Source organism: Girardinichthys multiradiatus, chromosome 12 (assembly GCF_021462225.1).
Source record: "Girardinichthys multiradiatus isolate DD_20200921_A chromosome 12, DD_fGirMul_XY1, whole genome shotgun sequence".
Classification (NCBI taxonomy): domain Eukaryota; kingdom Metazoa; phylum Chordata; class Actinopteri; order Cyprinodontiformes; family Goodeidae; genus Girardinichthys; species Girardinichthys multiradiatus.
Window position 1 is genome coordinate 30,571,923 of NC_061805.1, and position 26,611 is coordinate 30,598,533.

Below are 26,611 nucleotides of genomic sequence, written 5' to 3' on the forward strand. Positions count from 1 at the left end.
AATGGGTATAGTCAGTCATACCAGCATCTGAGTGAGGCAGAGGCACAAGGGTAAAGCTCGCACCCCATAAACAAAGGCCTTAGTCCTTGATGCAGGCTGTCGCGGGTTCAAGTCCTGGCCCTAGTTGTTTACTGCATGTCCTCCCCCCGTTCTCCAAAAAAAATCATACCAGCATCTCTGTGTGTTCCTGGCATCTTTGAAGGACTTTTTTCAGTGATGTTGTTGTCTTTTGTTTTGTGGCGATACTCCATATCTCAAGAATATTTTTTTGATCAACTTTGTCTCTGTAATCTTTGTACAGACCCCTCCTCTTCAGCAGATACTTCAGCTGGATCTAACCAAAGGAGGAAGCTATCGGCTCCGCCACTGAACCTATCACTGGAACACAGTGAGGGGTCTCTTCGGTCAGAGGACGCACTGGAAACAGATGATGATGCCTTGGATACTGGGGATGATCTGGATGTCAGCATTGATGGGATGGACACACCTGATGAGGCAGACTCATTCAATATGAATATCCATGGTAAGATATAAGCCCAAGGACTCGACTCAAGCATGTCAGGGATCCGGTAGACACTTGAGCATGCCAGTTCTACAGTGCCTCGCAAAAGTATCCCTTTAAGTTTTCCACATTTATCACATAACCAGAAAACCTCCGTGTATTTATTTGGGATTTTTTGTGATAGACAAAACACAAAGCAGTGCATATTTGTAAGGTGCTATGAAAACTATGTATTACAATATTACAAATAAATGTACACATTTGGAAAGTGTTGAATGTATTCGTATTCAGGCCCCTGAGTCATTACCTTGTAGAATCAGTTTCTGCTGCAAGTTTGTTTTAGCAAATATCTCTAGCAGCTTTACACATCTAGAGACTGAAATATTTGCCTGTTATTCTTTGCAAAATAGCTCAAGCTCAGTCAGGTTGCACAGAGAGCATCTTTGAGCACCAGTTGCAAATTATGCCACAGAATTTCAATTGGATTTAGGTCTGAACATTAACTTAGCCATTCTAACACATGAATATGCTTTGATCTAAATAATTCATTTGTAGCTCTGGTGGAAGGTGAAAGATTCACCTTCGGCTGGAAGGTGAATCTTTGCCCCAATCTCAAGTCTTTTGCAGCTTATAATAGGGTTTCTTCCAAGATTGTCCTGTATTTATGTAGTTCCACCCATCTCTCCATCAACTCCATTCAGCTTCCCTGTCCCAGTAAAAAAAAAAAAGAAGGATTGCTGCCACCAACATGCTGTACTACAGATGTGTTCATGGTAATATAGCATTAATATTTGGTATGTTGACCAGAAAACTCATATTTGGTCTCATCACCTGCTATAAAAGCAACTTTTCATGACTTTCTATCAGTGAGGGATTTATACTACCCCTTCATAAAGACCAGATTTTTGGAGTGGAGTGAATCTCTGTAGCTCATCCACGGGCTTTTGGGTTGCTTGTCTGATTAATGCTGTCCTTGCCCAACCGGTCAGTCTAGATGGACAGCCATGTTTAGGTGAGTTTTCAGTTGTGTCTAAGTCTTTTCATTTTTAGAGACAGAACAGCTGGATTTATACTAAGATTAAATTACACACAGGTGGACTCTAAATGTGTTAGCAAAGATGTTTCATAAGGGGTATTTGGGTTAAAGGGGCTCAGTACATATGCCACATCTTACTTTTCAGATTGGCATTTGTAGAAAATGAGATACAACATCACTTTCCAATCTCATAGTACTTTGTCTTGGTCTTTCACATAAAATCTGAATAAAATTAGTTAATATCTTTGTTTACAATGTGACAAAATGTGAAAAAGTGGGACGAGTCACATTTTGTCACATTGTAAACAAAGATATTAACTAATTTTATTCAGATTTTATGTGAAAGACCAAGACAAAGTACTATGAGATTGGAAAGTGATGTTGTATCTCATACAACCAGACGCCCAACCACCAAACCTGTATATCCGGAATCTTGTTTCCAGTTAAATTTAAATATTCTATACTGAAATAGGATACTCTTCTAAATGAGGAATATCTTAATCTGTGTTGTTTTTGTGCAACATCAGTAGTGTATATATGTCATGAAAATAGCTGTCAAGGAAGCAGCAGATGTCAGCATTTAACTGAAACGCTGTGCTTATTAAGAAAGCAAACAGTAATAGGACCATAAGAAATCCAAGAGAAAACATCAACCTGAATATTCTCATGTTTTTGTGTTTTTATTGTTGTGACAACATGTTTCATTTAAGAAATGCAATGCTGCCTTTGCCTGTGAAAACAGTTTATCAGAGATAACACTTAGACACCACCCACCATTCCAATGAGAATATTCAAGAAGGACTGATTGGAGATTTAGCCGTCACACTGAGTTTTCTTAAGGATTAAGTAGCTCAAAAGGCATAATTAACCCTTTTAAAGACTATTTTTATAATTCTAGCATTATTTAAATAAATAATTTGATGTTATAATGTATTATGCCTGGTATCACAAAAAACATGGAACTCTGCCTCTGTTTACATCAAAAATGGGCATTTCAAGAAAGTCCTCTATTTCTTTGGTGGACCATTTGATCTGCTATGTTATGTGATTTCAATTTAAGCGGGTGAGTCTTCAATTCTGTGAGTAGTGGGAACCATAATGGGATTCCCTACTTTATTTCTCCTTAGCATCTATTACTGTAAACCAAAGCTGTGAGGACCAACAAAATATATTTTCAAATCTGCTCTTACTACTTTGTGTTATCCTTAAAATACAGCTAAATTTATTTATTTATTGGTTTGTTTTTGCTCTAATTTGATGTTTCTTTGGTATCTATGAATGGCAAAAACAACAGAGTCAGAAGAGGCTGGTTTGGGTGCAGGAGAAGTTTCAGGTGTTGCTGCAGCAGAACGTGGAGCAGAAGAAAAAGGAGATGGACGGCTGTGGAGGAGCGTAGTAATTGGAGAGCAGGAGCATCGCATTGACATGAAGTGCATCCAGCCATACAAAAAAGTCATTTCCCACGGAGGTATGGAAACACAAACGGTTAGCATCAGTTTTTCACGTAAGGCTTGTCCCTTCCATGCAATTGATCCTCTCCCAATTTTGCACAACAGGTGTGGCAAAGTTTTCTTAGGAAGGCATGTTTATGCTGGAAAATACTCCTCCCTGCTTTTTCTGGTTCAAACTATTTTCAGTATTTATATCTTCTGTCATTTAACTTGTTAGTTTTTTCCTCAGCCTCCTGCCTATAACTTTGTTTGTTTGGTTAATCAATGATACTGAAAACATTTTTATGTGTCTTTCAGAGCTTTTTCTGTTCTTTTTCTTTCCTCTTCTCCTTTAAAGTGAAACCTGCATTGTTATTCAATATATGTCTGCTTACGTTCGGCTTCCTGAACTTCCCTTTTGTTACAATGCTTGAAAAATAGAAGAGAAATAAAGGAAAGTGTTTTAACAAATTGAGAACTGGTGAGTGTGTGGTGACTTTGCTTGTGTTTCAGGTTATTATGCGGAAAAGAATGCCATCATCGTGTTTGCAGCTTGTTTCCTGCCAGACAGTGACTGTGAAAACTATAACAATGTCATGGAAAACCTTTTTCTGTAAGTTGAGCTTCCCACCATCCCTAATTTCATATGAATATTCGGAGCAGCCATGATATCCTCATCTTATTTCAAAACCATGAACATTAATTCATGAACTTCACAAGATTTGGGGTCTGAACGGATCTTGTCTTCAGAATCAGAATCAGAAAAGCTTTATTGCCAAGTACGTTTTTGGACATACAAGGAATTTGTTTTGGCATAGTCGGTGCAATACAATACAAATTAAACAGTATAAACATATCTACAATATAATATAAATATATGTGCACAGTTTTAAGTGAGTGAGAGTAAGTATAGAGCAGTATAAGATGCAAGAGCAATACAACAGTGCAGGTGATCATTGTGCAAGTATGGCAGTGCAAGTAAAGCAGGAGTCCAAGCTGAGCGTTAATGTAACGCATAGAGTTACAGGTTACAGGTGTCCTGTCAGCAAAAAAAAAAGGGGGGGGAAGGGAGAATGTCAGGGTGGTTTCCGGGCTTTGTTAACCAGGCTGGTGGCAGATGGGAAAAAACTGTTCTTGTGGCGTGAGGTTTTGGTCCGGATGGACCGCAGCCTCCTGCCAGAGGGGAGAGTCTCAAAGAGTCTGTGACCGGTGTGGGAGGGACCAGCCAGAATCTTCCCTGCCCGCTTCAGGGTCCTGGAGGTGTACAGTTCCTGGAGCGACAGTAGACTGCAGCCAATCACCTTCTCAGCAGACCGAATGACACGCTGCAGCCTGCCCTTATCCTTGGCTGTAGCAGCGGCGTACCAGATGGTGATGGAGGAGGTGAGGATGGACTCAATGATGGCTGTGTAGAAGTGCACCATCATAGTCTTTGGCAGGTTGAATTTCTTCAGCTGCCGCAGGAAGAACATCCTCTGCTGGGCTTTCTTGATGAGGGAGCTGATGTTTGGCTCTCACTTGAGATCCTGGGAAATGATGGTTCCCAGGAAGCGGAAAGATTCCACAGTGTCAATTGTGGAGTCACAGAGGGTGATGGGGGCAGGTGGGGCTGGGTTCTGCCTGAAGTCCACAACCATCTCCACTGTCTTTAGAGCGTTGAGCTCAAGGTCTTGGACAGGCCCTGGCTTCTTCTACATAAGCAGTTACAGGGGTTGGACAATGAAACTGAAACACCTGTCATTTAATGTGGGAGGTTTCATGACTAAATTGGACCAGCCTGGTAGCCAGTCTTCATTGATTGCACATTGCACCAGTAAGAGCAGAGTGTCAAGGTTTAATTAGCAGGGTAAGAGCACAGTTTTGCTCAAAATATTGAAATGCACACAACATTATGGGTGACATACCAGAGTTCAAAAGAGGACAAATTGTTGGTGCACGTCTTGCTGGTGCATCTGTGACCAAGACAGCAAGTCTTTGTGATGTATCAAGAGCCACGGTATCCAGGGTAATGTCAGCATACCACCAAGAAGGACGAACCACATCCAACAGGATTAATTGTGGACGCAAGAGGAAGCTGTGTGAAAGGGATGTTCGGGTGCTAACCCGGATTGTATCCTAAAAACATAAAACCACGGCTGCTCAAATCACGGCAGAATTAAATGTGCACCTCAACTCTCCTGTTTCCACCAGAACTGTCCGTCGGGAGCTCCACAGGGTCAATATACACGGCCGGGCTGCTATAGCCAAACCTTTGGTCACTCATGACAATGCCAAACATTGGTTTCAATGGTGCAAGGAGCGCAAATCTTGGGCTGTGGACAATGTGAAACATGTATTGTTCTCTGATAAGTCCACCTTTACTGTTTTCTCCACATCCGGGAGAGTTACGGTGTGGAGAAGCCCCAAAGAAGCGTACCACCCAGACTGTTGCATGCCCAGAGTGAAGCATGGGGGTGGATCAGTGATGGTTTAGGCTGCCATATCATGGCATTCCCTTGGCCCAATACTTGTGCTAGATTGGCGCATCACTGCCAAGGACTACCGAACCATTCTTGAGGACCATGTGCATCCAATGGTTCAAACAATGTATCCTGAAGGCGGTGCCGTGTATCAGGATGACAATGCACCAATACACACAGCAAGACTGGTGAAAGATTGGTTTGATGAACATGAAAGTTAAGTTGAACATCTCCCATGGCCTGCACAGTCACCAGATCTAAATATTATTGAGCCACTTTGGGGTGTTTTGGAGGAGCGAGTCAGGAAACGTTTTCCACCAGTATCACGTAGTGACCTGGCCACTATCCTGCAAGAAGAATGGTTTAAAATCCCTCTGACCACTGTGCAGGACTTGTATATGTCATTCCCAAGATGAATTGAAGCTGTATTGGCCGCAAAAGGAGGCCCTACACCATACTAATAAATTATTGTGGTCTAAAACCAGGTGTTTCAGTTTCATTGTCCAACCCCTGTATGTTAAAATAAAATACGAAATTCCCCATTCATTTAAAAACAACAATGTAAGGCACTGAATGTCATGATATCATATACCATTATTATGTTCTTATTGTTGTGAAAGTGATAGAAACTAAGATCAGAATAAAACAAACAAATGTGAGCTTGGAGCAAATTGTTCTGTTAAATTAACAAGAAAACTGGCATAACAATGTGTTTTAGAGTACATCCAGACCCTATTTACAGTGTTCTGGTTTCCTTCTTCTTCTTGTAGGTATGTTATTAGTACATTAGAGCTAATGGTGGCAGAGGATTACATGATTGTGTACCTGAATGGAGCCACTCCCCGAAGGAGGATGCCAGGTTTTACCTGGATGAAAAGGTGCTACCAGATGATAGACCGAAGGTATTGATCACACAAATGTTTGCTTTCTTTCTTCTTGCAAGGTCTGATTACATATGATACATTATAAAGTCTAAAATAAACATTAATGAAGAATTTCAGATAATAATTTGCTTGACAATGAGGTCTATATATCTTATGTGTACATGAATATGTATTGTATTTGTTTAACAGTAAAAATAATGTAGATTAAAATAAAAAAACATTTTGGTTATTTCTTTCAGTTAAGATTGAAAGCTTTAATTGTATAAAACAGATTGTGTTCTTTATTTTAATTTGATTTGTGAAAGTTTAAGGGGAATCATGTTAAGAAAAAACACGATCTTTGACTTGACCATGTCTATTCGTGAGCAATTCCTGTTGCTCATGAGTTTTTTTCCACAGTTCTCATGGAAGAAAGATGTTGTCAGTGTCTTAATATTTTCATCGCAATAACTGGGTTTAAATTTGGTAAGACGGAGCCACATCAGTTCTCAGGTTTTAACATATACATGATCTTGGGTTCGCGCATATAAAGTCCATAAGCACAAAAACATGGGCTACATCCATTTATTTCTAGAACATTTTATCTTCATGTGTACACCACAGTTCCAGTAGAGGATTTTTTCTTTAATAATGATAAAACATTTTAGCCTGATCAAACCAAAGTAACTATGAACAACACCTATTTATCAGTCCTAAAACCACATTTCCTTTCTGGAAACTTTGAGTTGATTATAGGAAATAACTTGAAAGCACGTAGGAAACCTTCGCAAAGCAGATGCAAATCAATGGCTCCTTTTGCACTTAAAACATTCTGCTCCAACAAACCAAAAGATCAAAACTTAAAACTGTCGAAGGGGCATAATGACTTTTAAGTCACTGTGGGATTAAACAACTTCTAATCAGGAATATTTAGTGATGTCTGTGGAATATTTATGGGTGAGGAAATTTCATGCCTGGCTTCAGTGAGTTTGTATGGGTGATACCTGTAGTAATATAGTGCATTTAAACATGCTGCCCTTTCATTGAATAAAAGACAAATTCATATTCAGTTTGGGACATTCAACAACCGCTACTGACAGTTATGCTTAACTATAAATTAATTTAAAGCTTTCCAAATTTCTATATTGGCATAATTAGAGTAAAATCTTTGATTAAAGTTGTTTTGGTCTAATTAATAAGAAAGCCTCTCAGGCGATGTCTGGATAAATTCAAACAACTTGACCATAGAAAATTCGTGGTGCCTCCTGCACTAGACTAGACCCTTAGTTAGACAAGGACATTTTAAGTAACCAGCAGAAAAGCAGTTAAAGTTCACACAAAGGAAAGGCAGGCTTTGTTACAAACATTCTGATAGACAAAACTGAAAACCTGACATAAAGTTGCTAATTAGTGATGCATCTCTCAGTCTTTCCCAACATATTATTTACTTTACTTTCAGTTATTTGCTGTAGAGAGATTTTAACAGTTTTTGCCTTCCTTCTTTCCGTTTACTAAATTGTTTTAAGCAATATGTTGTTGTGGCCAGGTACTGAGCAGAAAATCAATCAAAAAGCAGAAACAGTCCAATGAAAAACTTTGAAAGACCTTCAGAGAACCTGGAGATCTATTTTTCAAAATGACTTTATTGATTTTTTGTTTTCTCTCCCCTTTTGCAACAGACTAAAGAAAAACCTGAAGATGTTCATCATTGTTCATCCTTCCTGGTTTATTCGGACTTTGCTGGGACTCACCAGGCCCTTCATAAGGTCTTACTTTTACAACTTATACGTGTACATTTACACTCATAAAATGCATCAAATGCTTGATGAACAGGATACCTACACTGATAAATCTTTTTGGTTTTTGTTTTCTGCAGCTCAAAGTTCAGCAGTAAGATCAAGTATGTTCACAGCCTTCAGGAGCTCGGAGAAATAATCCCAATGGAGTACGTCCACATTCCTCCCAGCATCATGAAGTGAGTTTGTGTTAACACTGTCACGTGAGAACCAAATTTGCTGGGAACGGCCATCACTACACTTTGCTTTTGTGTATTTCTCCCAACTTGTTTGAATATTTTGAAATGTAAATTAACAGCATCAAGTACCACCGGCCTATACTATAAACCTAAACTTGATTGATAAGCCCATCAAACACTGAACAGTAAGACAATTACCTTTTATTGTAATTAGTTACATATTTTTCGGATTGTAAAACTCTTTGAGTTGTGCATATAGGCATTGTCATAAAATGCCTGCCTGAATTTATGACAAATAATGGTGTTAAAGGTTTTCCTGCCAGTGATACACCGGCTAATCTGCTCTGTTTAATCAGCTGGTGGTGAGAACCTTTCTAAACACTTTGAGGTTCTCACAACACCAGCTGATTCAATTCTCAGGTTCAGACTAACATTTGACTTTCCTGCATCTGTCCTCCATCCACCCCAAATCAGCTCTTTTTTATTTTAATATGGCTCTTCGTTCAGGAACTGGCTTTGAATGTAAATTCTCATTTTTACACCTCGTGCCACATCTAAACAAGCTGCGTATTGTATCTGTAAGCGTGTGCTAATAGTAACATTCAGCGCCACAAAGCAATGCTGGGTCAGAGTTCTGCAGAAGTTCAAAGCTGTTCCTAGAATACCAGCGTCCAAATGAGTAACTGACTTGATGGAGATTCTTAAAACTTGTAGTTTGTTTCCACAATGTAGAGATTATGAGATATTTTAACTACATCTGAGTAACTTTAATTATGATAATTATTGTTCAGAAATAAAATAGCTAATATTTTCATTTTGGCCATCAATCTGTTAATAATTTACTAAAATTAAAAGATAAACTTAAAAGATAAACTCTTAAAACAACAATTACCTAAAGAATCTTTTTTTAAATTAGTTTAAGTATCCAGTTTTCCTCTGCTTAAATGGTTGGCTCTAAAAGTTGGACTAATATTGTTTAACAAAAGTCATATCTGAGTCTTTTTTTTTTAAATTCACTACTATATGTTGCAGCAGGTATTATTATTATTATTATACAAGACAAAATATTTGCATTAAGCCCTTAGCATCAATTTGCTTGTCTCCCAGCCTGTGCTCCTGCTTTTATTTGTTCCAACTGGTTTTCTAATAAAGCTGTTCTCATCAGCAGCCACTGATTTGAAGAAGAAGATTATAATTGTGCCATCAATCTTAACCATACTTACTTTACAAATGATGAAGGGAGGTAAAAATTAAATATTTCAAAAGCAAAGAAGAGCTGTATACCAGAGTACAGAGCCGCTAGCTGGCTGAAGTGTGAACAAAATGGACCCTTTATTATGCCTAAAAAAAGAATCAGAGTGAGAGTGGAAGATGGCAGTGGTAGCAGTAGCGGTATAACAGGGACTTCTAAGGTTAGCGTGACAGAGGAGAACAGATTGCCGTACGTTGTGGATGAAGGTGAAGATGAGGAAGAGGCACTAATCTCCAAGGATGGGAGGGATCCTAGTAGATCTGTGGCGGACGAACCAAAACAAGCTCAACTAAGGTTATACTCGCGTTGCTCTGTTGAATCTCATTTAACTTTGAGGAGTTTACTTACTTGTGGTTCAAACAGAAATCATGGCTGGAATACTCTGTGTCACCGATGCGGTATTTTCCTTTGCCTGTAGACATTTTTCTCACGAAGTCCGAAAACACAAAGTTAAAAACAGCTTCACTCATGAGAAATTAGCGCATCTCCAGACACCTCCTCCAGCTCCTCCAGCGGGAGCCCAAGGCGTTCCCAGGCCAGCCGAGAGACATAGTCCCTCCAGCGTGTCCTGGGCCGTGTCCTGGACCTCCTCCCGGTGGGACGTGCCTGGAACACCTCCCGAGGAAGGCGTCCAGGAGGCATCCGGTATAGATGCCCGAGCCACCTCAACTGGCTCCTCTCGATGTGGAGGAGCAGCGGCTCTACTCCGAGCCCCTCCCGGATGGCCGAGCTCCTCACCCTATCTCTAAGGGAGTGCCCGGCCACCCTACGGAGGAAGCTCATTTCAGCTGCTTGTATCCGGGATCTCGTTCTTTCGGTCATGACCCAAAGTTCATGGCCATAGGTGAGGGTAGGAACGTAGACCGACCGGTAAATCCAGAGTTTTGCTTTTCGGCTCAGCTCTCTCTTCACCACAACGGACCGGCGCAGTGCCCCCATTAGTGTGGCAGCCGCACCGATCCGTCTGTCGATCTCCCGCTCCATTCTTTCCTCACTCGTGAACAAGACCCCGAGATACTTAAACTCCTCCACTTGAGGCAGGAACTCCCCTCCAAACTGAAGAGGACAAGCCACCCTTTTCCGGTCGAGTATCATGGCCTCGGACTTGGAGGAGCTGATCCTCATCCCAGCCGCTTTACACTCGGCTGCGAACCGCCACAGCGCATGCTGTAGGTCTTGGCTAGAGGGGGCCAGCAGGACCACGTCATCCGCAAAAAGAAGAGACGAAATCCACTGGTCCCCAAACCAGACCCCCTCCGGCCCTTGGCCGCGTCTAGAAATCCTGTCCATAAAAGTTATGAACAGGCCCCTCCTTGAACCGCCACCTTAACGTGGTGGAGGGGTTTGAGTGCTCAAATGATCCTAGAGGCTATGTTGTCTGGGGCCTAAATGCCCCTGGTAGGGTCTCCCATGGCAAACAGGCTCTAGGTGATGGGTCAGACAAAGAGTGGTTCAAGAATCCCTCATGAGGACCAAAATATCGAGGCACGTGACGTCGCCCGGTACGGCGGAGCCGGGGTCCCACCCTGGAGCCAGGCCTGGGGTCGGGACTCGTCGGAGAGCGCCTGGTGGCACGGTTGCTCCTCGCGGGACCCGGCTGGGCCGAGCCCGAATGAGAAACGTGAGGCCATCCACCAGTGGGCCCACCACCTGCAGGGGGAACCGTGAGGAACCGGTGCAAAGAGGATTGGGTGGCGGACGAAGGTGGAGACCTCAGCGGCCCGATGGATGAGATCCGCCCTGAGTACCTCAAGTCTCTGGATGTTGTAGGGCTGTCATGGTTGACACGCCTCTTCAACATTGCATGGCGGTCAGGGACAGTGCCTCTGGACTGGCAGACTGGGGTGGTGTGATCCAACTACAGGGGGATCACACTCCTCAGCCTCCCTGGTAAGGCCTCCGCCAGGGTATTGGAGAGGAGAGTCCGACCGATAGTCAAACCTCGGCTTCAGGAAGAGCAGTGTGGTTTTCGTCCCGGCCGTGGAACACTGGACCAGTTCTATACCCTCTACAGGGTGCTCGAGGGTTCATGGGAGTTTGCCCAACTGGTTCACATGTGTTTTGTGGACCTGGAGAAGGCATTCGACTGTGTCCCTCGTGATGCCCTGTGGGGGTTGCTCCAGGAGTATGGAATCGGGGGCCCTTTATTAGGGGCCATCCGGTCCCTGTACGAGCGGAGCAGGAGTTTGGTCCGCATTGCCGGCACTAAGTCGGACCTGTTCCCGGTGCATGTTGGACTCCGGCAGGGCTGCCCTTTGTCACCGGTCCTGTTCTTTTTTACAAATAAAAAACTGAAAAGTGCAGTGTGCAAAAATAGTCAGCCCCCTTAACTCTGAGTGCAACCAAGTGCCATCATAAGTTGCCTGATAATTGCGAATGACTAAATGGAGTCCACCTACAAATAAAGCTGTTCTGTGAGAGCCTCAGAGGTTGGTTAAGTCCAACACACCAGACAGGCCAGGGATTAAGTTGTGGAGAAGTTTAAAGCAAGCTTAGGCTATAAAAAGATTTACCAAGCTTTAAACAGCTCACGAAGCTCTGTTCAAGCCATCATCTGGAAATGGAGAGTATGGCACAACTGGAAACCTACCAAGACAAGGCCGTCCACCTAAACTTGCAGGCCGAACAAGGAGAGCACTGATCAGAGATGCAGCCAAGAGGATCAAGGTGACTCTGGAGAAATTGCAGAGATCCACAGCTCGTGTGGGGATATCTGTCCACAGGATAGCTATTAGTCATGCACTGCACAAATGTGGTCTTTATGGAAGAGTGGCAAGAAGAAAGTCATTCTTAAAAGAAAACCATTGCCAAAAGCCATGTTGGGGACAGAGCAAACATGTGGAAGAAGGTGCTTTGGTCAGGCGAGACCAAAATTGAACTTTTTGGCCAAAATGCAAAATGTTATGTGTGGTAGAAAACTAACACTGCACATCACTCTGAACACACCATCCCCAATGTCAAAAATGGTGGTGGCAGACCTAAACCCAATCGAGAATCTGTGGCATGATCTGAAAACTGCTGTTCACAAACGCTCTCCATCTAATTGGACAGAGCTTCAGCTGTTTTACAAAGAAGAATGGGCAAAAATTTTAGTCAATGGATGTGCAAAGCTGGTAGAGACGTACCCTAAAAGACTTGCAGCTGTAATTGAAGCAAAAGGTAGTTCTGCAAAGTATTGACTGAGGGTGGCTGAGTACTTTTGCACAATGCCCTTTTCAGTTTTTTATTTGTAAAAAAAAAAAAAAAGATATATAATTTTTGTTCCATTTCACAATTGTATACAAATTTGTGTTGGTCTTTCACAAAACATTCCAATAAAATATATATATGTTTGTCGGTTGTAATGTGACAATATGTGGAAAAGTTCAAGGGGTATGAATACTTTTATAAGCCACTGTAATAACCAGTAAATAACTTCTATACATCTAAACACAGTTAATCACAAAAAAACACAAACAACTGAACAAAGAGGACTGGATGAACATTCAACCAACAGAGGTAATTTCCTTGAACTTTTAAATCTGATGGGAAAGTTTAACAGTACTCTATTTAAAAACCTATCTAGGGTACCTGGTATTGCTAAATATATGCAACATGATTTTCAAAATGCGTTGATCAATATTATGGCCAGCATTATGATTGAGCAAGGAAGCATTGAGGTTTAGCTGGGAGACCACTTTGCTTTAATGGTTGATGAAACCGAGGATGTGAGCAAACAAGAGCAGATATCTATTGTTCTGCTTTACTCAAATAATTACAAAATTTATGAAAAGTTTCTGGACATTGTGACTGCTGATGGTTTAGATGGACAGTCCTTACTCATGTACAGGCATAGACAAAATAGACATAGACAAAAATGCATATATTAAACAGTGCTATGATGGAGCATCTGTGATGTATGGCTGCAACAACGATGCCCAGAAATGTTTTTGCCAAGAAGTCCCACAAGCTCTTTACATCAATTGCTATTCTCACCGACTCAACTTGTTTTGCAACAGACCAGATGCTGTACAGCTTATTTCCTGGTTCCTGGTTCTTTTCCTGGTTCACCGGGTGGAAAAGCAGCAAGAACTTGAGCAAATAGTGGAACTGAAAAGACTATCCGATACCTGTTGGTCCTGCCAATATTCTACACTGTGGACAATAAAACTGCCATCTTAGCAACTCGATGCACAGTTTGTTCTGCACATCTGTATGCTGGAGAGCATATTCTGCTTCATAAAAATGTTATCGGATCATCTACAGACCACAGATTTAGATCTGGCATCTGCAATTGACTTGGTCTTTGCAGCCAATCACAACAACAAGCAGAATGTTCTCTTATAAAAGATAAGTCCATAGTTGCTTTTGACAGGTTTAAATTATGCTGAAGATTGTTTGCCGGATTTTATGTAAATATTGTGGTATTTAGCATGCGTATTTGTGTGTAGTAGAAATATCAGTGGAGAACTTCATACAAAGGAGGAAGGAAGACATGTAAAGGAGTAGACAGGAGTAGAAGCACGGATCACAGAAGTGAAGAGTGGACTGTGAATTAAAGGAGGAACATAGCAAAGAGGGAGAAAAGGTCTGGAGAGAAAAAAAGGAGTGACTGGATCAGATGACCCTGAGGACATTTTGTAATTCAGTATCTAACTGTACACATGGCTGCAGATGTTTTCACTAACAGTTACACCCTTGTAAACAGTTCTTTTGTGTTTAGGACCTTTGGTGTTTGCAGCAAGATGCTGCATGTCTTCTATAAGTCTGTTGTGAAGAGTGTGATCTCTTCTGCCATCATCTGCTGGGGTAGCAGCATCAGAGCCAGGGACTTAAAAAAGGTTAACAAGCTAATAAAGAAGGCTGGCTCTGTTCTAAAGACTCCTCTGGAAACTCAGGAGATCATTGTGCAAAGAAGGAGTCTTCATAAAATGAATAACATTATGGAGCACCCTGAGCATCTTCTTCACGACACTGTTGTACAAGAACAGAGTAGCTTCTTCGGTTCTACAGTAAGACAGACCGCTACAGGAGATCCTTCCTGCCCACAGCCATCAGCATCTACAACGACTCTTTGAATAAACCTGTATATTATGAGCTACAACATCATTTAATTTCCCTTTGGGATTCATAAAGTATTTTTGAATTGCATTGAATTTCTTGCTACTTCCGCCTCTCTGCCTGCTCAGACGCTTTTCTCCTTAGCTCCCTGCTTGCTTGCATTCTTTTACTCCTAACTTTTTATCTCTTAGCCAAAATTAAGAAAATATTGCACTAAAACTACTTCTTACCAGCGACTCCCAAGGATTATTATTATTTTCTTTTTTTTTCTAAAGTATTTTGATGTTTTTTGAAATCGAAAGAAAGACAAGCTGACACCCGCTAATCAGCACAAAATGCCTCCCTTCACCACAGAGGACTTCGACAAACTTTTACAGAAATTGGCTGTTTTGGAGAAGAAAATCCATCGACTAGAAGTGAATGTGGAGGTGAATATGGGGTACAGCGATGATTCAACTCTGCCTGTGATCCCAACCAGTGACAGCCAGCTCAACGACTCAGCTGGCAAACATAACACTGAGAATAAACCTACCGGCAGACCCCCCTGGCATGTTTTAGGGGCTTGCCCAAAAAATCAAGGTGGACGACTCACTGGAAGATCTCAGCAATTAAATAAATTAGAATGGCCAGAAGTCTCCTTTTCCCCTGGGAAAAGGAGACTTCGACAACGAGCTGCTGTCACAACAACTTATAGGAGTGAGACAGCTGGAAATAATGGAATTCCCCTCCAAAACAGATTTGCCCCACTACCAAACGAAAACCAGGAAAACTATCCATCTTCTAAGAACAATAAAAGGTTTGAGAACAACCTTCATTCTAAACAATCTTCTCCTAAATTGCCAGAGAAAAAGAACCCCACCGGACCAAGAACCCTTATAGTGGGCAACACAGCTGTGGATGGGATTAAAAACTTCTGCAACAAGAAAAACGCAGAAGTTATGATTGGTACCAGTAGCGTGGTGTCCGATATCTCCGAGAATATTCTTGCAATCACAGAAAAGCGCCCGTCTCTAGAAAACCTTATTATACACTGTGGAGCCATGGATGACGTGGCTAAGAAAAAATCAGAAGGATTGAAGGAGGATTTCACTCGTCTGCCGAATATTGTTAGAGGTCTCAATATCAAGGTGTTTCTCAGCGGACCCTTTGCACCGATTTTCTGTGGAGATGAGATTTTTTTCGAGACTTCTGATTATTAATAAGTGGTTGAAAAAAACATGTGCCACCACACCTGTGAACTTCATCGACAACTTTAATATTTTTTGGGAAAAAAGACAACTCTTCAAGCAAGATGGTTTCTGTTTGAACAAGCCGGGAGCCAGACGTCTCACATCTAATCTCTTCTATTCAGTAAATAATCCGCCAGCAACTTCGACCTTCAGCAGAGAACATGGAGTATCAACAACAATGATAACGCTGCCACCAACAGCTCCTGCAGAAACAACCGGCCAGTTGGCTGAGAAAGAGGTCATCACAAAAGGTTTCCCTGTCGAAATCCACAGGAGAAGTGGACACCCCGGTTATACCCCCCTCACCCCAGACCCCGACCCAGACCGCACAGAACTCTCCCATCTCCCCACTGAGCCCGCTTTTTGCTTTACTGGATTCTAATAACATGAAAGGAGCTCATGTTCTCCATTCAACACCCCCCGTGGCCGAGGCCCTGCTACTAAACCAACATCTTCCAAATGCCGCAGACCTCCACCACCTCCTAATCTATCTCCTCCTAATCAGGACCTTCAAATCACTTCTCTGTGACACAGTCTGGGCCCCAGTGGTAACTCTATCAGAAATAAGCATGTCCAGGAAAAACCTGGGCCCCTAATAGGAGATAGTTGTAAAATCTCTGTGCTTATACGTGACAGAAAGAACAAAGCCAAAAGGATAAGAGACAGTAATAAACAATCAAAAAAAGCCATAAACTGTCAAATAGGACCAGACACAGAGTTAATATCAGCAACTAAGTCATATAAACTGGCGTTATTGAACATTAGATATCTGTCAGGAAAATCATTTTTAATCAATAACTTAATTACTGACCACGATCTTGATGTTATGTTTTTAACAGAAACATGGTCACATGAATTTAATGAAGCTCCCATTCTGATAGAGTCGACGCCTCCAAACTACAATTTTTTTTGTGAGAGCAGACAGCAAAGAAAAGGTGGAGGGGGGGCCACTTTGTTTAAAGATTTACTAAAGTGTAAAAAAGTATTTCTGGGCAAATTTGACTCTTTTGAATATTCAACTCTCCAGGTAAAGAGCCCGGTCCGAATGATGTTCTTGAATATTTACTGGCCTCCTAAGTCCAAAACAAACTTTTTCAGCAATTTTAACTGACTGTTTAGTTATTGTGGGAGACTTCAACATTCACATGGACAATCCTGAAGACAGAGGTGCGATAAATCTATGCGACACTCTTAGAAATTTTGGTTTGACTCAACATGTTAAACAGCAAACACACAAACAGGGACATATTTTGGACTTGATCATCACTAAGGGTCTAAACATTTCCAAGGTGTCTGTAACTGATGTTGCCTTATCTGACCATTTTTGAAAGCATCTCCAATGGCTCAGTTTGCCAAAGAAACATTATAAGAAAACGAATCTTTAAGGACGGTGCTGCTGAAACCTTTTACCAGATTTACTCTTCTACCTCCACTTTGCCCTGTAACACTGTAGATGAGCTGGTAGATAACTTTCGTTCTAAAATCTCGGACATCATTGATTCAATTGCTCCAATTAAAGTGAAAGTCGGTTCTGGGAAGAAAATGTCTCCGTGGAAAAGTGCTCCACCAGTCAGAAGTGAAAAAAAGGAGTGTCAAAAAGCTGAACGCAGGTGGCGAAAGACTGGACTCCAGGTTCACTATAACATCTATAAAGAGAGACTATACAGATATAACCTACAACTGAAAAATGCAAGGGAATCTTTCTTTTCTGAGATCATCAGCAAAAACATTAACAATGCTCGTGCATTATTTGCCACAGTCGACAGGTTAACAAACCCTCCTGTAACTACAGCATCTGAACTCCTCTCTACCAGGGCCTGCAATGAATTTGCTAAATTCTTCACTGAAAAAACCCAAAAGATCAGAGGGGCAGTCAGCACATCCACATCAACTCCAGTACCAAAGTTGTCTCCAACTACAACTGATTTTAACACAATTTCCCAATTTTACCAAATAAACTACAAAAACTACAAAAAAAAAAACGTACATCTAGTGAGCTCTTCTTCCTGCTGTCTCAATGTTTTACCCACAGCTTTTCTTAAGAAAGCTTTGCCCATAATAACATCTGATTTAACACAAGTAATAAACACATCCCTTTTGTAAAAAGGTGTGTTTCAACAGTTCTAGAATTGCGCCACTCAAGGTGGCAGCAGGTTGGAGTAGCTCTGTTACTTTTGATTCTGATTTATTCTTTTTTGGGAACTATTCCTCTTGTGGTGGATACAGTTGAATTTTTTTGGACGACTGTCCACTCCGGTGTCGGATGCTGTGCAGCTTGGAGGATCTTTCTTAATACTTTCTATTTTTGGACATTTGTTGTGAGATCGTTGGGAAACAAGTTGGATGAACTCCAAGCCCTACAAAGGACCCAGCCAGAGTACCGGGCATGCAGTATTATGTGTTTTACTGAGACATGGCTCAGTAAAACTGCAGGATCATATCCCCGACTCCAGCGTCTCTCTGCCGGACTTTTTTAACCATACAAGCAGACAGAGATTTAAAGAGGAGCAGCAAATGTAAAGGAGGTGGACTGGCAGTACTTGTGAACAACAGATGGTGTAATCCATGACATGTAACTGTGAAGTGTCATCTATGCAGTCCAGATATTGAACTGTTGGCAGTAAGTTTTCGTCCATATTATTTACCCAGAGAGTTCACCAGTGTTATTTTTGCAACAGTTTACGTTCCACCTTCCGCTGTTGCCGACACTGCATGTGATGCCATCAGCTCAGTTGTTGCTAAGCTACAGACACAAAACCCCAATGCTTTTGTGGCAATTTCTGGTGATTTTAACCATGCTTCACTCTCTGCTACACTTCCAACGTTTCAACAGTTTGTCAGCTGCTCTACCAGAGAAAACAAAACATTGGATTTGTTTTATGCAAATGTCAAGGACTCATACATCTCTACAGCAAGACCTCCTCTAGGCAAATCAGATCACAATCTTGTTTTTCTCTGCTTGAAATATAAGCCCCTTGTTCAGAGGCAACCTGTAATAAAGAGGACTGTGAGAAAATGGTCACAGGAAGTTGAAGAAGCTCTGCAAGGTTGCTTTGAGGCTACAGACTGGGACGCACTGTGCCAGCCACATGGAGAGGACATCAATGCCATGACTGAGTGTGTAACCGACTATATAAACTTCTGTGTGGATAACATCATCCCCACCAGAACCGTGAGATGCTTCCCCAATAACAAACCTTGAATCACCAGTGACCTGAAGGACCTCCTTAACAAGAAAAAAAGAGCCTTCAGAGAGGGAGACAGAGCATTATTGAGGAGTATACAGAAGCAACTTGAAGTCAAGATAAGAGACAGCAAGGAGGTGTACAAGAAGAAGATGGAGAGCAAGCTCCAGCAAAACAATATCAGAGATGTGTGGACAGGGATGAAGAAGATCACAGGCTTCAAGCAGAAGGATGATCAGACCAATGAAGGTCTGGACAGATCCAATGAACTGAACACATTCTTCAATAGGTTCAGTTCAGAAAGAAGCTTTGCATCCTTCTCTCCTGCTCACAGCCAAACAGACATTCCACCTTCCTTTGACCCACATGACCCACAGCTGTCCAGTAACACCTCACATTTTTTATCTTCCACCACAGCCCTAGACCCTTCTGCTTCTACATGTTTGCCTTCAACCATATCAGAAGATGCTGATGCTTCCTTTGCTTCCCCCTTCCACCTGTGTGTCTCAAGAAGTCAAGTGAAGATGCAACTGGAGAGACTGAATTGGAATAAGGCTGCAGGTCCAGATTATGTCAGCCCTACAGTCCTGAAGGCCTGTGCAGAGTAGCTCTGTGGGATTCTGCAGCACCTCTTCAACCTTAGCCTGGCCCAGGAGAAGGTTCCGGTGTTGTGGAAGACCTCCTGTCTTGTTCCGGTACCAAAGAAAACTCACCCATCAGTCCTCAATGACTATAGACCTGTTGCCCTGACATCCCACATCATGAAGGTCCTAGAGAGACTCCTGTTGGCCTGCCTGAGTAAGCAAACAGTAAACCATCAGGACCCCCTTCAGTTTGCTTATCACTGTGGAGTTGGAGTTGAAGATGCCATCATACACCTGCTTCAACAAACCCACTGTCATCTGGACAAAGCCAGTAGCACTGTGAGGATCATGTTCTTTGATTTCTCCAGTGCATTTAATACAATCCAACCTGATTTGCTTTCTCAGAAACTCCAGAAGACTCAGGTGGAGGCCTCAACAATCTCCTGGATCAAAGACTACCTGACAAACAGACCACAGTTTGTGAGACTGAAGGGTTATGATTCTAACCAGGTAGTCAGCAGCACAGGAGCACCACAGGGGACTGTACTCTCACCATTCCTTTTCACTCTGTACACCTCAGACTTCCAGTACAAGACAGACTCCTGTCATCTGCAGAAATACTCGGAGGATTCTGCAGTCGTGGGGGGGATCAGAGATGGACAAGAAGCTGAGTACAGGAAGGTGGTGGACTGCTTTGTGGCATGGTGTGGAAACAATCATCTCATTTTGAACGTGACTAAAGCAAAGGAGATGATTGTAGATTTTAAGAGAAACAGGAATAAGTCAAAAACTATTTCCATCATGGGAGAAGAAGTGGAGGTGGTGGAGGAGTATAAATACCTCAGTGTTCACCTGGACAACAGACTAGAGTGGAGATGCAACTGTGAAGCCGTCTACGAGAAGGGACAGAGCAGACTGTACTTCTTGAGGAAGCTTAGGTCCTTTGGTGTTTGCAGCAAGATGCTGCATATCTTCTATAAGTCTGTTGTGGAGAGTGTGATCTCTTCTGCCATCATCTGCTGGGGAAGCAGCATCAGAGCCAGGGACTTAAAAAAGCTCAACAAGCTGATAAAAAAGGCTGGTTGCATCTTCACTTGACTTCTTGAGACACACAGATGGAAGGGGGAAGAGGCTGAGGTGGAAGATAAAAAAATGTGAGGTGTTACTGGACAGCTGTTGGTCCTGTGGGTCAAAGGAAGGTGGAATGTCTGTTTGGCTGTGAGCAGCAGAGGAGGATGCGAAGCTTGTTTCTGAACTGAACCTATTGAAGAATGTGTTCAGTTCATTGGCTCTGTCCAGACCTCCATCGGTCTGATCATCCTTCTGCACATCTCTGATATTGTTTTGCTGGAGCTTGCTCTCCATCTTCTTCTTGTACACCTCCTTGCTGTCTCTTATCTTGACTTTAAGTTGCTTCTGTATACTTGATAGGTATTATTTAATCAACTCAGAGGTAAGGAACGACACAGGGTCAGTTTTACTTGCGGCAAGGGTAGCTCACACTTTGCAGTGCAAATCTAAAAAGTATTAACACTCCTCCCTCTTTATTTAGACATGCTTGGTCACACACAGTTCAAACAACATTCAAGGTGTGTGTGTGTGTGTGTGTGTGTGAAAGGTTAGGGTTCATGTGTCTTGATTTTAAGCAGAGAGAAAGGAGTGAGGATTGGTGCCAGTCCCTAGATGTTGCTGATAATAGCATAACTCACCCTTCTCTCTTATCTCTTTGTCTATGGCATGTGGGGGAAGAAAGCACTTAGAGCAGACACAAATGATAAACAATATAAAAATATCAAAAACCCTAACAATACTCCTCAATAATGCTCTGTCTCCCGCTCTGAAGGCTCTTTTTTTCTTGTTAAGCAGGTCCTTCAGGTCACTGGTGATCCAAGGTTTGTTATTGGGGAAGCATCTCACGGTTCTGGTGGGGATGATGTTATCCACACAGAAGTTTATATAGTCGGTTACACACTCAGTCATGGCATTGATGTCCTCTCCATGTGGCTGGCACAGTGCGTCCCAGTCTGTAGCCTCAAAGCAACCTTGGAGAGCTTCTTCAGCTTCCTGTGACCATTTTCTCACAGTCCTCTTTATTACAGGTTGCCTCTGAACAAGGACCTTATATTTCAAGCAGAGAAAAACAAGGTTGTGATCTGATTTGCCTAGAGGACGTCTTCCTGTAGAGGTGTATGAGTCAGACATTTGCATAAAACAAATCCAATTTTTTGTTTTCTCTGGTAGAGCAGCTGACAAACTGTTGAAACGTTGGAAGTGTAGCAGAGTGAAGCACTTCACAGTTACATGTCCTGGATTACACCATCTGTTGTTGTTCACAAGTACTGCCAGTCCACCTCCTTTACATTTGATGCTCCTCTTTAAATCTCTGTCTGCTTGTATGCTTAAAAAGCCCGGCAGAGAGACGCTGGAGTCGGGGATATGATCCTGCAGTTTTACTGAGCCATGTCTCGGTAAAACACATAATACTGCATGCCCGGTACTCTGGCTGGGTCCTTTGTAGGGCTTGGAGTTCATCCAACTTGTTTCCCAACGATCTCACATTGCCCATCATAATCGACGGAAGAGATGGTTTGAACTTCCTCCTTCTCTCTCTTCTCTTAGCTCCTGCTCTGCATCCACGGCGTCTCCTTTTCAACTCATCAGGGATTTGGGGTTGTAGTTGGAGTATTATTTGAGCTTTTGAGATATTAGTCAGCTGCTCCCGGTTGTAAGAAACAACCCCGTTGCCATGGCAATGCATCATAACAAATGTCCAAAAATAGAAAGTATTAAGAAAAATCCTCCAAGCTGCACAGCATCCGACACCGGAGTGGACAGTCATCCAAAAAAATTCAACTGTATCCACCACAAGAGGAATAGTTCCCAAAAAAGAATAAATCAGAATCAAAAGTAACAGAGCTACTCCAACCTGCTGCCACCTTGAGTGGCACAATTCTAGAACGTTCTAGAATGTTGACAAGCCACAAAGTTTCTGGGAGAATGTCCTATGGACAGATGCGACATTTTGGCAAGGCACATCAGCTCTATGTTCGCATATGAAGCATATGAAGAAAAGAACACTGTCCCTACTGTGAAACATGGAGGAGGTTCTGTTATGTTCTGGGGCTGCTTTGCTGCATCTGGCACAGGGTGTCTTGAATCTATGCAGGTATAATGAAATCTCAAGACTATCAGGGGATTCTAGAGAGAAATGTTCTGCCCAGTGTCAGAAAGCTTGGTCTCCATCACAGGTCATGGGTCTTGCAACCGGATAATGACCCAAAACACACGACTAAAAACATCCAAGAATGGCTAAGAGGAAAACATTGGACTATTCTGAAGTGGCCTTCTATGAGCCCTGACCTAAATCCTATTGAGCATCTTTGGAAGGAGCTAAAACATGCTGTCTGGAAAAGGCACCCTTCAAACCTGAGACAACTGGAGCAGTTTGCTCATGAGGAGTGGGCCAAAATACCTGCTGAGAGGTGCAGAAGTCTCATTGACAGTTATAGGAATCGTTTGATAGCAGTGATTGCCTCAAAAGGCTGTGCAACAAAATATTACGTTAAGGGTACCATTTTTGTCCCGGCCTGTTTCATGAGTTTATTTTTTTAAATAATTCTGTTGAAGCATGTTTGAAAAGCAATGTCTGACTTTCATTTGTTCATTTTCATAGATTTTTATTCATTATTACCTTTGTCAGATTCAAGTTATTTCTGTGACCATTGTGAGTTTTTCTTTCATTAACAGAGAGATAACAACAATTTTGAACACTTGTGTAATTGCAGCTCAAGTAGCCCAACATATGCTCCTGTTTCACTGTTGTTCAGTACATCGCAGTTATTACGTTTGTATTTACCTTATAAATAACTGATAACATTTCTCATGAGTCCTGCTGAAGGCAGCCCAAGTACCAGCAGTGGTACCTGTACCACAGTTTGAGAACCAAAGTACTCCATAAAAGAGAAGTGAAATAAAAGGATGAGTGTAATTCACTCTGTGTGAAGCCCTCAGAGCTTTGTAAGATTGGTGAAGGTCATGTAGGTCAAGGAGCATAGCAGATAGGTCAGGGAGAACATTGTACACAAGTTTAAAGCAGTTAGGTTTAAAATAAATAAAAATGTACATTCCTCTCAGCGACCATCTCCACCACAAAACCTTACCCTAAACATCCAGTCAGAGCTTTAATGGAGCCCTGTGGATCAGATGTGTACAAACTTTTTGACATGTAAAGGGCGACAAAAATCTGATTTTTTGTTTTATTATTATTTTAAAATGCAAAAGTAAATTTATTGTGATTTTTTGGTTTGTCTTACCTAAAATACACAAAACATGCTGTCTTTTGCTATGAATAACTTTTATTAAGGACCAAAGGCAATTATTTACAAAGTTAGTAATTTAGATCGAAATAACCAAGTTAATGTACCACCTGATTATCAGGAAATAGTAACCAAAGTTACTGAGGTGTGGTATTATAGAACAATAGATGGAGGAGTGAATTTGAGCACTGATGTTCTCAAACAGCAAGCCCTGCACACACATACATCATAAACACAAACAACTTCTCTCTAAAATACAAGAATTTATTAACAAAATACCTCAACTCCAAATTTAAATACTTGAACTTATACTAAAAAAAAAAAAAAAACGCTACAAATGTCAGTCAGTCAGTCATTTTCTACCGCTTATTCCATAGTGGGTCACGGGGGAGCTGGTGCCTATCTCCAGCAGTCTATGGGCAAAAGGCAGAGTACACCCTGGACAGGTCGCCAGTCCATCACAGGGCAACACACATACAACCATACACACACTCATTCATACACCTAAGGGCAATTTAGAGTGACCAATTAACCTAACAGGCATGTTTTTGGACTACAAATGATTATCTAAAAAATATAAAAAAATGCACTACCTGGTTTTTTCTCCTTGTATTTAAACCAAAATGATTATTCAGTCAATAGCACAGCATAACATAAGCCATATGAGAGAAATGGAGCCTCTCCAGGCTGTTTTTTTAGGAGTTTTGTTTTAGAGTCTGGGATGTGTTTTTGTTAATAATCACATTCCTCCATGGGACAGGGGCGCCTTGATTCGCCAGTACATACATTATCTATACAGGACCATAATCTATCAGAAAAAATGTGAGGGAGCCAATGTTATGTTATGTTATGTTTATTTCAAAATTTACAGCTAATTTACAGCTATTTTTATTTTTCTGGCAAAATAATTAAAAGCCAACTCCAGACTGCTTGTTATTCTCATGCTTAAAAAATATAAAAATAGAATAATAAATATATATATAATTTCACCAAAAGGGCACTTGTGGGCAGGAGCCATAGGAGCAAGTGCTCAAGCCCCTTCTACGCTCCCCTCTGCACGTGCCTGGCTCTCAGTCTAGCAGAAGGTATAAGCGTCTACTCAGACTGGCGAATGCGTCATGCATACGTCAGGCATGAGGAGCTGTGGTTACAATGCTGTCTTCTACAGGGCGGGGGTTAAGCGCTAAACCCGCATGTACAGGGGATCAAATCCCAGCCCATCGATGTTTACTGTATACTCTCCTCGCTCTTTCCTGCCAACTTGATTTTAAAAAATCTGAAAAATAAAGGCCGCTAGTACCTCTAAAAATACCTTTTAAAAAATGCTGTCTTCTCTGTAAGTAGGGACACCGTCTCTTATAGGGAAATCTATAATTCTTTTAGATTCTGTTCTGCAGGAGCTGAGACAACTAGGCCAGACACTCCAGAACAAATGCAAATATAGCAGGGAACAGAAAAGTGTGGGTGAAAATTACTCATTTCTACATAATGTTCTGACCACTATTTATGAGAAGAGAAATTATGTTTGGACAGGTATATGGTTTCATTGTCAACCCACAAAACTAGGTTCTGCTAAGCTTGGGCAAAGAAAAAGTTGCCCTGCAGTAAATTTACTCCTCTCTCTTCTTTACCTGTGTCTTCTGCAGAGTGGACAAAGGAAAATCAGCGGTTTGAGAAGACACTTGGATGCTGCCTCATTCTCCCTGCATTTTGCTGGACTGTCTGCCACAGCATGTCTGAGTATAAAAGTTTGCAGCACGATGAGTACGGCACATAGTTGTTGCAGGACAACTAGAGTTTTGATCAGAAGGGAATGACCCATAATGCCAACATGGTATGATCATATCCTCTTTGTGGAGAGTTTCTGAGCATGCTCAGTTTATAGAGAGGGTATTGGTGTACCTAGATGACAGAGACTGTCACTGTGCTGAAAGGGGGAAGCTTTGTACTGTTTTTCACGTTACCTATGTTCACCGTCTTCTTCTCCGAGTTTATTTAAATATAATTTATACATTTACAACTATTCTTCACTGTCTGTTGAAAAGTATTTATACATTTGTGCTTTTCTGAAGCTACGATTGAATTGAAATTTGAACTTAATATGCTGGCAGAATGCTATTTTTCTCCATCTAACATTTCGGTATTAGGCTGTTGTAGATCTCTAACAATAATCTGTTTAATGATTGTTTTAACTGTCATCTCAGTTGACAAGCCTTTCAAAAGGCTATAAAACAATAGGGAAGTTATGTTGAGTAAGAACCGTCTAATTCATCACTTGATTTGTTTGCGAATAAAATGAGCTGTTCCTCCAACACCACTGTCACTGTGAAAACATCCTCATGGCATATCAGTCAGCAGAAATATATCTTTCTGTAGTAAAAGTAAAAAGTATCACAGAAAAACAAGTGGAGTTTTTCCACATTCCAAACATGTTGCATGTTTTCTATCAGCTACAGTTTATCACAATCACTTTATAACGGTAACACCAAAGGGAACATGGCTTTAGGACTAGTGTCACTGTAATAATAAATGTGGGTGTTTGCGCATTATAGACGCAAGATGACTGTTGGGTGAAAACAAACTTAAATACTTTATGTTCCCTTATACAAAAGTTATAACAACAGTGGAGGGTGAGTAATGTCTGCTTTTGTTCATATATGTTAATATGTAACTCACATTATATTCATTTGTTGTAGAGATCATGAAATGGTACACTTCATTAAATGCATTTTCCTCCCAA

General features: G+C 41.5%; 1 protein-coding gene across 2 annotated transcripts in view; it reads left to right on the plus strand.

Annotated features, from left to right (window-relative positions):
* LOC124877839 overlaps positions 1-26,611 on the plus strand; it is a 73,837-nt gene extending 47,226 nt beyond the window's left edge. For both annotated transcript variants that reach the window (XM_047381412.1, XM_047381411.1), the window contains exons 12-18: positions 302-523; positions 2,833-3,006; positions 3,482-3,581; positions 6,198-6,329; positions 7,970-8,056; positions 8,167-8,265; positions 25,518-26,611. In XM_047381412.1, the coding sequence (XP_047237368.1) occupies positions 302-523; positions 2,833-3,006; positions 3,482-3,581; positions 6,198-6,329; positions 7,970-8,056; positions 8,167-8,265; positions 25,518-25,545 (842 nt within the window). In that variant the 3' untranslated portion in view covers positions 25,546-26,611. The remainder of the gene's footprint in view (positions 1-301; positions 524-2,832; positions 3,007-3,481; positions 3,582-6,197; positions 6,330-7,969; positions 8,057-8,166; positions 8,266-25,517) is intronic.